This window comes from Ovis aries, chromosome 2 (assembly GCF_016772045.2).
Source record: "Ovis aries strain OAR_USU_Benz2616 breed Rambouillet chromosome 2, ARS-UI_Ramb_v3.0, whole genome shotgun sequence".
Lineage (NCBI taxonomy): Eukaryota > Metazoa > Chordata > Mammalia > Artiodactyla > Bovidae > Ovis > Ovis aries.
Window position 1 is genome coordinate 118,612,968 of NC_056055.1, and position 16,689 is coordinate 118,629,656.

A 16,689-nucleotide genomic window follows, 5' to 3' on the forward strand; every position below is an offset into this window, starting at 1 on the left:
GAATGCACCGTGCTTCACCGTCAAGAGGCTCAATGCACTCTTCCGTATTTTCTTTCCCATTATCACGGTATGTTGAATACAGGATAGTGAGTTCCCTGTACAGTAGGACCCTGCTGTTCATCCATTCTATATACGTGTTAGTCGCTCAGTCTTGCCCGACTCTCTGTGATCCTGTGGACTATAACCCACCAGGCTCCTCTGTCCATGGGATTCTCCAGGCAGCACTGGAGTGGGTTGCCGTTTCCCCCTCCACTATCCTATATATGAAGGTGAAAGTGAAGTCGCTCAGTCGTGCCCCACTCTCTGCGACCCTGTGGACTGTAGCCCACCAGGCTCCTCTGTCCATGGGATTCTCCAGGCAAGAATACCGGAGTGGGTTGCCGTTCCCCCCTCCACTATCCTATATATGAAGGTGAAAGTGAAAGCGAAGTTGCTCAGTCGTGTCTGACTCTTTGCGACCCTGTGGACTGTAGCCCACCAGGCTCCTCCGTCCATGGGATTCTTCAGGCAAGAGTATTGGAGTGGGTTGCCGTTTCCCCCTCCACTATCCTACATATGAAGGTGAAAGTGAAGTCGCTCAGTCGTGTCCGACTCTTTGCGACCCTGTGGACTGTAGCCCACCAGGCTCCTCCGTCCATGGGATTCTTCAGGCAAGAGTGCTGGAGTGGATTGCCATTTCCTTCTCCAGGGGATCTTCCCGACCCAGGGATCGAACCCAGGTCTCCCGCATTGCGGGCAGATGCTTTACCCTCTGAGCCACCAGGGAAGCCCATTCTATATATTAAGAGCTTGCTAACACCAAGCTCCCAATCCACCTTCCTCCTATTCCCTCGCCCCCTTGGCAGCCATGAGCCTGTTCTCTTGTCAGTCAATACCCTCATTTGGTTGCAAAGCCTCCTCACCCAAACCTGCCTGAAGAAAAACTCCTTGGGGAAAGGGGGAGAAAGACAGGATGTACAGGAAACTTCTGCATCTTCCTCTCCATTTTCCTAAGAATCTTAAACTACAAAAAGAGTTTCAGCTTCCAGAGCTACTGTTTCTGACCAAAAAAAGCTTATTTTGTGGGCTGGGGGGTGGGGGGAAGCAAACAAGCATTGACTGTCTTTGCATACTGTCTGGAACTTTCTTAATTCTGTTTGAGGCAGCGTAGATGGCTCTGGAGGAGCAGAAGTACAAAACAGAAACACAAATTCATATTTCAATCACCTCCGAAGTGGGTAAACTCACTATTCTTGGAGGTCATATTCCACTTTGTGAATGAGGCAACAGGAAAAAGCCCATTGGCAGGGATGGTAAGAAAGCGTACTTACAAAGAGAAGCAGAGAGGACAGCTGAGGAAAGGAGTATGTGGGCTCCTGATATTCATCAGTTTCCCAGTTCCTGCCCAGTTAGAACTACCCTTTCACCCTCATATTCTTAAACATCACTGTATTTCTAAAATAAATTTCTAATTTTCCTTAAGCTAGCTCACATGAGCTTACATATTTAGCAACCAGAACAGTGATAACAAATACAGTTTTATAGTTTCCAAGTTAATCTACATTTTTCTGTCTTAAAATTTTTTTAAACACTAATAGGTAGTTAAATGGTCCTACAGTTTTTGTTAGGAGAGTCTGTATTATTTCTGCAACTCTAACATTTTCTTGATGAAGATTTCAGAATGTGGTTGTAACATAAAACCTCAAGTGTTGGTAGCCATCTGAAAACACATACAGACATACCAGACTAGCTCCCCGACGTTAACGGGTAGCTGCGGGCTCTGGGTGTCTTCTCCACATAAAGGCTCCCTCTGAGCGTGAGGGAGACTGGACCTTGGGAGCAAGTGACAGTGGTCCATCCGCAGTTGCTATCAAATGCTCCTGGTGTTGACCCCTTCGCCTTGATCTGAGGTCTGCCATAGGCTAGGCAGGCTTCCCCGATGGCTCAGGGGTAAAGAATGGCCTGCAGTGCAGGAGACAGGGATTCAACTCCGGGGTCAGGAAGATTCCCCTGTAGGAGGAAGTGGCAACCCGCTCCAGGATTCTTGTTTGGGAAACTCCATGGACAGAAGAACCTGGTGGGCTACAGTCCATGGGGTTTCGAAAGAGTTGGACACAACTTAGCAACTAAACAGGAACACCAAAAATGCTAGGTATAAAAGCCAATTCCTTTACCTACCATTTTCACTCTTCCTAACACCTTCTTTTTAGGGAAGCTTAAGGGAAATTTTGCTCTCATGACTGTCCTCCCTTAAGCTGCTAAGTCACTTCAGTTGTGTTCAACTCTGTGCCACCCCACAGACGGCCGCCCACCAGGCTCCCCCGTCCCTGGGATTCTCCAGGCAAGAACACTGGAGTGGGTTGCCATTTCCTTCTCCAATGCATGAAAGTGAAAAGCGAAAGTGAGGTTGATCAGTCGTGTCTGACTCTTAGCGACGCCATGGACTGCAGCCCACCAGGCTCTTCTGTCCAAGGGATTTTCTAGGCAAGAGTACTGGAGTGGGGTGCCATTGTCTTCTCCGCCTCCCTTAAGCTGGAGCAATCAAATCTCCCTGGGGGGAATTTGAGCATTCAAGACTCCATCAATCTTGATTGGGGTCTGGGTGGAAAGTCTTTGGTGCGGTTAGCTGGCTATGAGCATTCTGAAGCAGACACTGACAGTGGGACAGATAAAGTAGATGTGCAGAGGGAAGGGGAAACTAGGAAACATTTAGCTTCTCTGAGAGGCTGAAAACAAACAAATTCACTTCTGAACCCTCCGCTTCCTGGCCACTGGTCCCTCCTGAGCCGGCACTGATATCCTGTCCAGGATTCCTTGGGATATACTTGTATTCTTCAGAAAGCTTCCCTATGTGCTTACACTGATTTGAACGGGCTGTTCTGCAGTCAACCAAGAGCTTACTGTAGTCGTTACATAACTGATAGAGAAGGTGGTCTGTCACCCATTTACCTGATTCTCAGAACAGGTAATATATAAAAAAGAACACAATCCAAGTTTGTTTATTGCCTTTGCATGTATCTTTTCAAGCAAAGAGGAGCTCTCCAATTTCTTCAATTTCTTTTTAATATGAACAGATTTAAGAACTTGTTATATAAAGTGCCATTGTATTTTAGTTGCTGGCCTAGATGTGTGAGCCAAAAATGATCTTTGCTTAAGATATGGGATGACAGATTCAGGAGTTCCCATTTTAAATAATATTGAGGACTTCAGATCCTTTTCTTCACAAATTTCAACTACTTATGGAGTGGCGTTGTGCCAGAAATCTCCTACCATCTGTAGGATCCAGGCTGAACTCTAATGAATAAAAAAGCTAACTGAAAATGGAATGCTATCTTTGCCCAAAATAGACATTGACATCTTGGTCAGAGCTTTCCTAGACAATTAAATCTGGAAGAGACCAACGAGGTTAGGGATTCCTGACCTGGAGTCCGTTCTGTATTAGGGTTAGACCGTGTTGTTGTTCAGTCGCTCAGTCGTGTCCGACTCTTTGCCACTCCATAGACTGCAGCACGCCAGGCCTCCCTGTCCATCACCAACTCCCAGAGCTTGCTCAAACTCACGTCCGTCGAGTCGGTGATGCTATCCAGACATCTCATCCTCTGTCGTCCCCTTCTCCTCCTGCCCCCAATCCCTCCCAGCATCAGGGTCTTTTCCAATGAGTCAACTCTTCGCATCAGGTTGGCACAGTATTGGAGCTTCAGCTTCAGCATCAGTCCTTCCAAAGAACACCCAGGACTGATCTCCTTTAGGATGGACTGGTTGGATCTCCTTGCAGTCCAAGGGACTCTCAAGAGTCTTCTCCAACACCACAGTTCAAAAGCATCAATTCTTCAGTGCTCAGCTTTCTTTCATGGTCCAACTCTCACATCCATATATGACCACTGGAAAAACCATAGCTTTGACTAGATGGATCTTTGTTGGCAAAGTAACATCTCTGCTTTTAAATATGCTGTCTAGGTTTGTCTAAGCTTTGAGTCCACTGAAATTTATGCTAAAGTTAAGGCCTGGGTGCATTATGAGAAGAGGATCAATACACTTAATCATATTATCAGAAGGATATGTGGCACAAAGAATTAACAACCCATGGAAGCCCAACTCTCTTTTCACAGAAGAGGAAATCAGGGTACAGCAAAGGTGTTCTCCAAATGATCTGACAAGTCACACAGTAAGACATTAGCCGAGTCCAGGACTGGAGTCCAGCATCCCTAACCTTACTCAGTGTTCCCTTGCTTCGTGACAGACCCTCCCAGGAGTTAGAATAAAGGCCTTTTTAGTTGGCTTGCAACAAATAAGCAAAGAAGTATATTCTGTAAAGGAAAGAAAGTTTGCAGACACTAACAATTTTTTCCTCAGTAAATATTAGCAATAACTTAAAAACATCATCAGGATAGCTTCCTGGATTCTTGAGGACACTCATGGAATCACAGAAGGCAATGTCTGTACTGTATATAAGTCTGTGACTATTTTAGTGCTCTTCTGTGTCCTCTATATGCAATAATTCCACCGCAGCCCTGGGGTCTGGAGAGCATCTCATGATCCACTTCTTACAAGTGAGAAACTAAAGGTCAAAGGGCTTTAATGACTTGTTTGAATGTTTCGCTGCCTGAAGGTAAAACCATTTATAACAGAGACTCTCTGACCCTCAGTCCTTGTCTGTAGCGCTCGGCTTTGAAGTACCAAACTGTACTTCTCTGGCTGATGGAAATGCAGCTATAGACGTAGAGATATGAGTGACTCGGTGGCAAATAAATGCTAGATGAGTCAGAACTCAAATTCATGTTTCCTGAATTTTCTCTGGCCACTAACAGCACAAAGTTCTCTGTTTTGTTTGGGGAAGTACTAAAAATCTCACCTAGCGGAGAGGCAGGGTGTTGCAGGAGAGCATCAGACTAGGGAGACGGGCCCGGGGGCTCGCCGGGGCGGGTGGCTCCATCACCTGTTGCTTGTGAGTCCTTTGACAAGCCACCAACTGCTGGGCCCAGGTTCATCTGGGGAATAGAGCTGGAGATCTTAATATTCTACCCTTTTTCGTCACGGGTCCAGTCATTAGTAGTTTACAGTTAAAAGCTTGTTTTACTGAGATGCATAAAAAAACCAAAAAACCTAAATGTTTCTTTTACACCAAACTCTTCTGCTGTGAAGTTTGGTGTTCCTGATCAGGTGTTGTGGGACTCTACCTCAACCTTTCTTCTTTTTAATTAAAAAAAAAAAAAAGCAGCATTTAGCTGCATCGGGTCTCAGCTGTGGCGTGTGGGATCTTCGCTGCTTCCTCACTGTGGTGCAGGGACTCTCTCTAGTTGAGGTGCAGAGCTCAGTTGCTCCACAGCACGTGGTATCATAGTTCCCAGACCAGAGATCAGATCCACGCCCCCCGAAGTGCAGGGCCCATTCTTAATCACTGAACCACCGGGGAACCCCCTCTACTTCAGCCTTTTGAGATGCAGGCTGTGACGGGGTTGGGCTGAGCGTAAGTGATCTAGATACACTGATTTTTGGCTTGCACAGTGAGTGTGATTTCAAACAGCCCCAAGTAAAGCCGTCTAGCCTGTGATGAGGCAGGACTGCGGTGTCTATTCAAACCTTATGTTTGAACGAAAGATGCCATAAATCAAGGTCACTACTAATTTTCATACTCAATTATTTTGATCAGTATGTTGTTTTACTTTGGTGAATCGCACTGAACAGTTGCATCAATTCTCCCCCTCCCCCCAATTACCCTATTGGGTACCACTCTCAAAAGGTTAACAAAGTCCTATTTAACAATCAAATCCAACAGCCTGTTCTCATCCTACTTGACTCTCACCTACTTTGACATGACTGCTGACCTCCTCTGTAGCTTCCTGGATGAATTAATTCTGCCTCCGCTTCTCTAACTGCCCTTTCTTCCACATCTGGCAGCTCTTCTCCGTGTTTCTTCCCACCTGCTCCGTGTGAGTATTTCCCAGGACTCTAACTCTCTCCTATTTCCGTGCTCTCTCCCTCTGATAGCTTCAACCACCATTTATGAGACACCAGTTTAACGCCCAGATCCATGAACCCTGTCTTGATCGGAGCTTCAGACTTTCCTGATCCTGAGACTTTGTTTCCACCCAAAATAGCTCCACTAAGAAAAACGACCGAATGATCTCTGTTCGTCTCCAAGGCAAACCATTCAATATCACAGTTATCCAAGTCTATCCCCAACCAGTAACGCTGCAGAAGCTGAAGCTGAACGGGTCTATGAAGACCTGCAAGACCTTTTAGTACTAACACCCAAAAAAGATGTCCTTTTCATTATAGGGGACTGGAATGCAAAAGTAGGAAGTCAAGAAACACCTGGAGTAACAGGCAAATTTGGCCTTGGAATACTGAATGAAGCAGGGCAAAGACTAATAGAGTTCTGCCAAGAGAACGCACTGGTCATAGCAAACACCCTCTTCCAACAACACAAGAGAAGACTCTACACATGGACATCACCAGATGGTCAACACTGAAATCAGATTGATTATATTCTTTGCAGCCAAAGATGGAGAAGCTCTATTCAGTCAACAAAAATAAGAACAGGAGCTGACTGTGGCTCAGATCATGAACTTCTTATTACCAAATTCAGACTGAAATTGAAGAAAGTATGGAAAACCGCTAGACCACTCGGGTATGACCTAAATCAAATCCCTTATGATTATACAGTGGAAGTGAGAAATAGATTTAAGGGCCTAGATCTGATAGGTAGAGTGCCTGATGAACTATGGAATGAGGTTCGTGACACTGTACAGGAGACAGGAATCAAGATCATCCCCATGGAAAAGAAATGCAAAAAAGCAAAATGGCTGTCTGGGGAGGCCTTACAAATAGCTGTGAAAAGAAGAGAAGTGAAAAGCCAAGGGGAAAAGGAAAGATATAAGCATCTGAATGCAGAGTTCCAAAGAATAGCAAGAAGAGATAAGAGAGCCTTCTTCAGTGATCAATGCAAAGAAATAGAGGAAAATAACAGAATGGGAAAGACTAGAGATTTCTTCAAGAAAATCAGAGATACCAAGGGAACATTTCATGCAAAGATGCGCTAGATAAAGGACAGAAATGGTGTGGACCTAACAGAAGCAGAAGATATTAAGAAGAGGTGGCAAGAATACACAGAAGAACTGTACAAAAAAGATCTTCACGACCCGGATAATCACGATGGTGTGATCACTCATCTAGAGCCAGACATCCTGGAATGTGAAGTCAAGTGGGCCTTAGAAAGCATCACTATGAGCAAAGCTAGTGGAGGTGATGGAATTCTGGTAGAGCTATTTCAAATCCTGAAAGATGATGCTATGAAAGTGCTGCACTCAATATGCCAGCAAATTTGGAAAACTCAGCAGTGGCCACAGGACTAGAAAAGGTCAGTTTTCATTCCAATCCCAAAGAAAGGCAATGCCAAAGAATGCTCAAACTACTGCACAACTGCACTCAATCTCACACACTAGTAAAGTAATGCTCAAAATTCCCCAAGCCAGGCTTCAGCAATATGTGAACTGTGAACTTTCTGATGTTCAAGCTGGTTTTAGAAAAGGCAGAGGATCCAGGGATCAAATTGCCAACATTCCCTGGATCATGGGAAAAGCAAGAAAGTTCCAGAAAAACATCTATTTCTGCTTTATTGACTATGCCAAAGCCTTTGATTGTGTGGATCACAATAAACTGTGAAAAATTCTGAAAGAGATGGAATACCAGACCACCTAACCTGCCTCTTGAGAAATCTGTATGCAGGTCAGGAAACAACAGTTAGAACTGGACATGGAACAACAGACTGGTTCCAAATAGGAAAAGGAGTACGTCAAGGCTGTATATCGTCACCCTGCTTATTTAACTTATATGCAGAGTACATCATGAGAAACACTGGACTGGAAGAAACACAAGCTGGAATCAAGATTGCCAGGAGAAATATCAATAACCTCAGATATGCAGATGACACCACCCTTATGGCAGAAAGTGAAGAGGAACTAAGAAGCCTCTTGATGAAAGTGAAAGAGGAGAGTGAAAAAGTTGGCTTAAAGCTCAACATTCAGAAAACGAAGATCATGGCATCTGGTCCCATCACTCCATGGGAAATAGATGGAGAAACAGTAGAAACAGTGTCAGACTTTATTTTTTTGGGCTCCAAAATCACTGCAGATGGTGACTGCAGCCATGAAATTAAAAGACACTTACCCCTTGGAAGAAAAGTTATGACCAACCTAGATAGCATATTCAAAAGCCAAGACATTACTTTGCCGACTAAGGTCCATCTAGTCAAGGCTATGGTTTTTCCTGTGGTCATGTTTGGATGTGAGAGTTGGACTGTGAAGAAGACTGAGCACCGAAGAATTGATGCTTTTGAACTGTGGTGTTGGAGAAGACTCTTGAGAGTCCCTTGGCCTGCAAGGAGACCCAACCAGTCCATTCTGAAGGAGATCTGCCCTGGGATTTCTTTGGAAGGAATGATGCTAAAGCTGAAACTCCAGTATTTTGGCCACCTCATGAGAAGAGTTGACTCATTGGAAAAGACTCTGATGCTGGGAGGGATTGGGGGCAGGAGAAGGGGACGACAGAGGATGAGATGGCTGGATGGCATCACGGACTCGATGGACGTGAGTCTGAGTGAACTCCGGGAGTTGGTGATGGACAGAGAGGCCTGGCATGCTGCGATTCATAGGGTCGCAAAGAATCGGACATGACTGAGCGACTGAACTGAACTGAAGACAAAACTGAGGGCCTGTCAAACTCAGTGTGTCCGGCAGAGCTCATGGCCTGCCTCCCCACCCCGCCCCCGCCAGCAGTGTCCAAGATGGCTGGCACCCATACCATTCCTGGTACAGAAGCCCTGGAGTGAAGGCACAGGATGGGTCTGGATGTGAGCTGTTTGTAATTCTCTTGTTCTTTGAGTTTGTTCTGAATAATGTCATCTGTTTAGTAGTATAAATGTTTCAAGTTCAGGAGCCATACCTTAATTTGTTCTTATAGTCACCTTATTCTCAGACGCATGACTAAAAAATGTTCATGATAATTTTTGCCTTATTTAGAAAACCCTGGAGTTTTAAGAAAAAACAAAACACCACATGATTTCTCTGAAGACTGTCCATTTAAGAAACAAAGTACGTAACGGACTTTTGGACTCAGAGGGAGAGGGTGGAATGATTTGGGAGAATGGCATTGTAACATGTATACTACCATGTAAGAATCGAATCGCCAGTCTATGTCTGATGCAGGATGCAGCATGCTTGGGGCTGGTGCATGGGGATGACCCAGAGAGATGTTATGGGGAGGGGAGGTGGGAGGGGGGTTCATGTTTGGGAACGCATGTATACCCGTGATGGATTCATGTCAACGTATGGCAAAACCAATACAGTATTGTAAAGTAAAATAAAGTAAAAATAAAAATTAAAGAAAAAAAGAAAAGAAAAGAAACAAAGTACGGAGAAGGAAATGGCAACCCAGTCCAGTCTTCTTGCCTGGAGAATCCCATGGACGGAGGAGCCTGGTGGGCTACAGTCTATGGGGTCGCAAATTGTCAAGCATGACTGAGCACCTAAACAACAAGAGTAAACCTGGGTGCTGTCTGCGTTCTTTTAACTTGTGTGTGTTTTAGAATTTTCCATAATAAAACTTTAAAAAGAAAAACAACAGAAAATAACCAAGTAACAATCTTTATATTTGAGGTTGTCCGTTCCTTGCTGCTGCTTTTCTCAACCTTCTTTAATTGTCTCACCGGAGCCCTCACACTGGTCCACATAAAGGAGCTGGAGGCAACTCTGGGGTTTTAAATGCACAGAGCTTTCCTTTCATTAAGGACAGAAGCCAAAGGAGAAACAATTGTCCCCTGCAAATTAATTCCTTCTCAAGGTATCAATGAGCTTCCAAACCTCTCAGCCTAGTTTTTCTTTCATAAAAAGAGGAAATCAGTGCAACTGTGCTGGTTTGTGGAAAGGGATTAATTAGGTCACAACTGTGATGATAAAGATAGTGTGCAAGCTTTCAATAAAGGTGTTACTTCCAGAATTTTTCCACTCAGTCCAGGAAAGGAGAGTAAAATAGATTTCACTATATATATAGTGAATTGGAATCAAGCATCTGGTTTTATCTGTGATAGGTCTATCTCACCAGTCAAGCTGTCTTCTCACTGGTAACAATCAGAAAGATGTGCTCCAACTTGAGAATTAGCTGATGCACACAGAAGTTCCGTCAATTATTGTACCAGCATGTTCTGATAGAATGGCTGGCTGAATTCAGAAAGGAAGATGACCTTGTCCATTCTAAGTGCTGATGGAAAACATCCTCACATTATGCTGTCAGAGACTTAAGGGTATAAAGCGTGCGGTACCTCTTCTTTAGAATTGTAACTAAAATGACGAGATGTTGGAGGGCTTACAGTATAAGAACATGCCACCAAAAAAACATCACTTTGTCTTCTGGGAAGGCTACTAAATAACAGGGTATGGGACTAGACCACAGATGTCTGGTTTAACAGTTCACAGTTGAGGATGGTATGGAGTCTCAGAAAACTATAAAATCCTCAGCTGAGCCAGTTACCGGTAAGATTCCACCTACGTGCGCACTACTTAAATATCTTCCTACATACTTGAGCCTAAATGACCTGTCAGCAGAGGGTGTCTGTGACGGTTGCAAGAGAATGGCCTTACTTGCTTAGGATTGTGTGTGGGTGTTGAACATGGCACTTTTAAGCATAAATTTATGAGGTGCAAATTTTTAATGCAAAGATGACTCATAAAGTTTCAGAATGTGTAAATATGAAGCACAATCTAACTTATACCGTCACTGGTGCTCACCCACAGTAAAACTAGCCTTGGTAGATTACCAAATTGTTTGGACTACCAGGAAATTGACAAAAACCTGTCACTCTTCATAGGCTGATGAGAAAAATTCTTGGGTTGATTGTTAACACTTGTGTGGTGGTATCATCTTGAACCAGTGTTCCATGTACTTCATCTGCATTTTACAATATTATGTTTGATGGCAGCATTCAATTAACTCTATTTCTGATATTGTGAAGAAATTAATTCTTTTGAGAACCTACACTGGAAAACTTAAATAGACAGCAATTATATAGTAGAGTAGAAAAATTCGAGGTAACTTCTCACTTAAGTGTCTGGAATCAGGCAGTAAGAATAAAACAGAAAAAGGATAACTAAACATTTGATCTTAATGTTGCAGTGAAACTAAGATCAGTATTTTTTGTAATTCATCTGTGATGTTCCTTGAGAGTTGTATACAGTTGCTACAAAAATGTCATAAAAATTTCCCCTAATTAAGATGAATTGGTAAAAACTAGACCTTTGACCTTATTGGGAGTAATACTTGGAAGCAGATTATTTAGCTGTCAGAAAAGTAACCTTGGAAACTGTGATCAGACACAACCAGGAGACCTAGAATTCAACAGGGTATTGTTTTAATGATTCAAAATTGTGGCCCTCAGAAGACAGGAGGAGTATGAAAGAATAAAAATGTAAGGGATTTTTAAACCAATTTTGTAAACGGAACCAACGGATTATTCATAATTCCCTAAAAATTGTTAAACTTACAGACAGAAAAAATTTATAAGATAAACTTAAAAACTTAAAACACAGTAAGTTTTCAGATTCTAACTTTAATAAGTTTATAATGAATTTACAAAATAAATTTCTGATTAGCTTTTTCTGCACAAAAAATTTGAAACACCATAGAGGTGGTTTTTTCTTCTTAAAATTTTTTTCATAGGTCAGTAGAAACAGAGGCCAAAGAAGAGACTTTAAAGCTGTAACTGGTGCATACTCAAATAATTTAGCTCAAAATTTAGCTTTTGATTGTGTCAATGTAAAATAAGAATCATCTTGTAGAGCCAATAAGAAAATAATCAACAGTAAGGTTTTCTGAAATTAAACATATTTACAATAAAAAACAAATTTCTTGACACTGGATCATTCTTTTATTAAGTCTGGAGGCCCACTTAAGATTATCTCATTTATGAGAACACCCACAGATAGTAACAAATAAATAAGTCTGATTCCCTGAAACACCACCCATGCACACAGCTGGACCATAAGGTGGTTTTTAGTTAAACAGCAGCTACCATATTTGGTCTTATGCTTCAAGCTGTTACAAACACAAAAATGTTTGCTCAACTCTGACTTCAGCTATTTACTGATGAATTCACTTCCTATAAGAGATAGACCTCCTGAGAGTTTCACTAGGTTACTACCTCGGTTGATTTTCTTTTGAAGAGTCAGTGCAGTATTAGGTGAAGTCACAAGCACAATGGGTATTGTGTCAGTAATACTTAAACATTTGAGAAGCCAAGTGAGCAGACCATGTTAGGAAATTCTTTACATGCTTATTTAGGCTTCAGCTCTTAAACTGTAAAGGTTCACTAGGTGCTCATAATCACCAAATCCTAGAGCTTTTCCCCAGGTGGTTTTACTAATTAAGGACAGGAAAAAGCATAAGCCTTAATACTGAGGCCTAGTTACATTAACACTTTGCAAATATTAATAAGTTTGCAAAGTCTTAGATCCTGATGTTCCCCCCTTTTATTGATTTAGTTGGTTAGATACGGCGGGTAGTTTTCAAAATGTCTTTGTAACCTCATTAAGTGAGAACAATATAAACCAAAGTCTCTTTCTGACAGAAGGGTCAACTGAGTACGTGTCTGCCAAAAACCTCATGGAGATGCAGGCAGCTGACAGTAATATTTAGTCCTAACACATTAAGCCCCTGCCTTTTCACAAGTTCAGTGGGACTGTCAAAAGAATGATTATCCATGGCAAGCATTATTTTGAAGCTTTTAAAAAAGTGACCTCCAAGTGAAATGCACGCCCACTACAGCTTTATAGGCACGCCCCACATCTTTCCAGTCCTGGCTCATCGCCAGACTCACTCACTCAATGCGCTTTCTTTCACCTGTAAAGCATGTACTCCCATAACGCCTACTGAACACAGAATTCACTTAAATGTCAGTTCCTTATTTATCCCTCTGTAACACAGTGGAATCTAGATTTTATCTGAGTGACAAATAATTCCCATTCAACTAGGTATTGGGTTCCCAAAGGGCAAAGTTCACATCTTATATATTTTTTTTTCTGTGGCCTCCACTCTCACCCAAGCCACTGGCTCTGCGTTGAAGCTATTAATCTACCAAAGTCACCCATTACAATTTCACAGCAAGGCTTTTGCTAATTCTCTACCACAGGTTAGTTCAATTTCATATACAGCCCTTAATACTGAGGCCAAGTCACATTAACACTTTGCAAATATTAGTATGTTTGCAAAGTCTTAAGTCCTAATGATTCAGTTGGTTAGACACGGTGGGTAGTTCTCAAAATGTCTTTGTAACTTTCTTGTGAGAACAATATAAACCAAAGTCTCTGACAGCTGGTGTAAACCGAGTGGCTGCCTGCCGATAACCTTACAGAGAGGAAGGCGGCCGACAGTAACAGGCTTAAGGCAGAAGCCCCTGGCCCTGGCACTCAGTTCAGTTCAGTCGCTCAGTCGTGTCCGACTCTTTGCAAGCCCAGACCAGATGAGCGGGGAGACAGGCAGGCTCGTACTGCTGTGAGGAATGCTATGCAGAAAACTACAAACATAGATGTGTGAGGCACAGAAAGTCTTTATTGCCACAGGAAGCAAGTGCACTCATCCCACCTCACCAACAGCTTTTAGAGTCACGGAAACGAGGACTTCACGTAGTAAAATACAACACAAGACTTGGAGAGAAATGGTCCCTTGGACTATATTGGCTGTAATACTGAGGTAACCAATTGACCTTGTTCAGTGAAAATACCTCTAACACAATGAAAAAATCGACTAGTTATAACACCCAATTCATATATACAATTCAAATAAAAATATATATTATTTGCTTCAATGTATAGCAAGTTTAATACATTAGTGTTTACAAAATAAAAACTGTATTCTACTGAAATTTTTCTTGTGCTTCCCCCTTATCACTAAGCACGAACAAAACCAGAAAAGTATGATACTTAAGGAAACTTATTCATGGATTTAAAGATGCAGTTTGTGTGGTCGTGAAAGACAGACAAATATTAGTTGGACGATCACCACATCTTTAAAAATTGTTGCTTATTAAAATCTACAAACCTGAACTATAAGACACAATTAAAAAAAAAACCCACAAAATTTCTCAAAATAGATTAGAATACAGGAAACGTTTCATGAAACTACTGAGATACTAACCAGTTCTATGGCTAATATTAAAAACTGAACAATCTATGTAAATCATATTCATACTATTGCTACAGACAGGGAACAATACAACCACAATTATCAACCTCAAGCTAGCAACAAAGTTGCAAGGTCCATAAAAAGCTTCTTCAGTGGGCAAAACACTATGGTACAATTAAAACATTGAAGAAGGGAAAAAAGCCTTTTAATCGCATAAAAGTTGTTTACTGGTGTTTCTACTGTAAAGCTATTCTACAAATCAACACGGAAAAGGAATTATGTATGTGACAGTGATCAGAGGCCACAGTGCAGATATTTCATCTAACATCTGGCTGACGAATTTTAACATAACAGACTGTAACTTAATATTTTTATTCAGTTATGACTCAGAGCAGAACTGAAAACAAAAATACATACTCCAAGTCAATACACTCTCCTGGGCAATCTCTGGGTTTGAATCTGGAGGAAGGAGGTAAAGCTGTCAAACATCTTCTCCTCTTAAACCAACAGAAAAATATACCTTGGTAGAAATAGTATTTGTTTTCCACTATGGATTCCAATGGGAAATTTTGATAAGTATGCAAGTACGTTATTAACATTTAAGCACACTCTCATATATTTGTATATACCCCACTAACTAACTAGGAAGAATCAAAACAGATTTTCAAGTTAAAATGAGTTTTAAGAAAAAACTGCATTCATAAATCCGAAAAGTATACAAAAATGAAACTGTAAAATAAATAATGAATATAGGTGTCAACTAAACCTCCACAGAGATATGCCTGAAAGTGTGGGTGCACCGGTCGTCCACAGCTGTGAACAGTTTGGATGGGAATATGTCCCCAGGGAGAACCATCTAGCTTCTCTGACTCTGGTACGTAGAAAAGGATTTTCTACGAACAGGAATTTCTGGATATAAAACAGTGCTTACTCTACTATGTATATAGCCTTTGTTAACAGTCATCATTCTTATCACATTTAGGGTTAACTTACTAAGTCTTAATCTATATAACACATTCTGAAATAACAATGTTTAAGTCACGGCTTTTATGCATCAGTCCCATCTGTTTCAGGTTCTCTGTCCAAGGAGCAGCTTCCTATTTTTGTTATATTTTAAGTAGCTATCATAGTATGCAACCTGGATCAACCAGGTAGGAGAGATTTTTCTACTCTATTGCTCATCTTTTTAACTCTACTCCAGTATTTATTAACTATTGCCTAATTAAGCCAGTAAAAATGACATCTGACTGCTAAGAAATGAGACATTTCCTATTTAAACAAAATCAGTTTTATCAGATATTAAAACTACAACATTTTCCTTGGCTTAAACTGAGTATCTGCTTTCCATTTTTCCAAAGTCATTACAACCTTGCCAACAACTACATCACTTAAACTTTCTTTTTTATGACTGCAAAGATTCTAAACTCTGACGTACAATAATATTTACGTAAAACACTTAAAGCAGACAAAGAAATTTCAAGTAAAATAAACTTTATCCACACCTATTGGTCCAAACAGGTCTCAACATCTACATTTTACTTCTATAAATTACACAAATACATTGTACATTCTTAAATAATGAATGTTTACAGTATTAATTTGTAAGCCTTTCCACATAAAATGACTTCCACAGGAATGTGGATCAGTATTTCTGTTACAGCTTGCAACATTCTCTCAGTTTACTCCTTTGTGGCTGCAGTTTTGTCTTCCTGGTTTCCACAGACTACTGTATCAGTCCTTATGCTTTGGCTATGAAATCTGTTTGTGCTGAATGAGGCAACATTGGTTATTAAGGCTTATTTCTATGATGGAGCATTATCCTTAACTCTGATGCCATTTCCAGAGAACAGTGGAAGAACCACGGCTATCTTGAATCTTCAGGCTCTGTTTTGATGACCTTCTTTTCCAAAGTAAAAGCTGAGTGAGGATAGTCTTTTAAAATCCCAAGGCTCTCTGTTTAAAAATGGAAACAAAATATATTAATACTTTAAATCAAAGGTCACCAAAAAACAAAAAGGAAACCCCAAAATCAAACCCCAAAGCAAGCAGTATCAACTATTTGTAACTGCAATTCCGTACAAAATTTTTATGCTTATAATATTGTGGCTAAGATTTTGGATTCTGGATTTATACTCCATTTTTACCAATTACTAGCTGTATACATCTCTAGGCAAGTTACACATCTCTCTAAGCCTTAGTGGCTTCATCTATAAAATGTGGATTGGATCTATACACGGTAGTATGAGACCTAAATTAGAAAACGCATGTAAAGCACACAGCATATAGGACCTACTGATTTTTATTCCATGCTTCGTCCAAAGTGATAAATAAAATTTCTAAAATAAAACTGGCTGCTCACAGACAACAGAGTTACTGGCCAAAATATTTACTACCAATGAAGACAGAGGCAGAAAGTCATTTTTCATGTTTAAACATGGGGCTACTTTTAAGTTTCTCTAGCCACGAAACCTTAATGTGGGAGAAACAGGGATAAAAGAATGAAGATTCTATTTTTCATAAGGACTCATTCCTTAAGAG

At 41.2% G+C, this 16,689-nt stretch overlaps 1 protein-coding gene across 7 annotated transcripts in view; it reads right to left on the reverse strand.

Moving 5' to 3' along the window:
* Positions 1-11,561: 11,561 nt before the first annotated feature.
* NAB1 (NGFI-A binding protein 1) overlaps positions 11,562-16,689 on the reverse strand; it is a 51,668-nt gene continuing 46,540 nt past the window's right edge. For all 7 annotated transcript variants that reach the window (XM_060411083.1, XM_060411082.1, XM_015093319.4 and 4 more), the window contains one exon: positions 11,562-16,104. In XM_060411083.1, the coding sequence (XP_060267066.1) occupies positions 16,016-16,104 (89 nt within the window). In that variant the 3' untranslated portion in view covers positions 11,562-16,015. The remainder of the gene's footprint in view (positions 16,105-16,689) is intronic.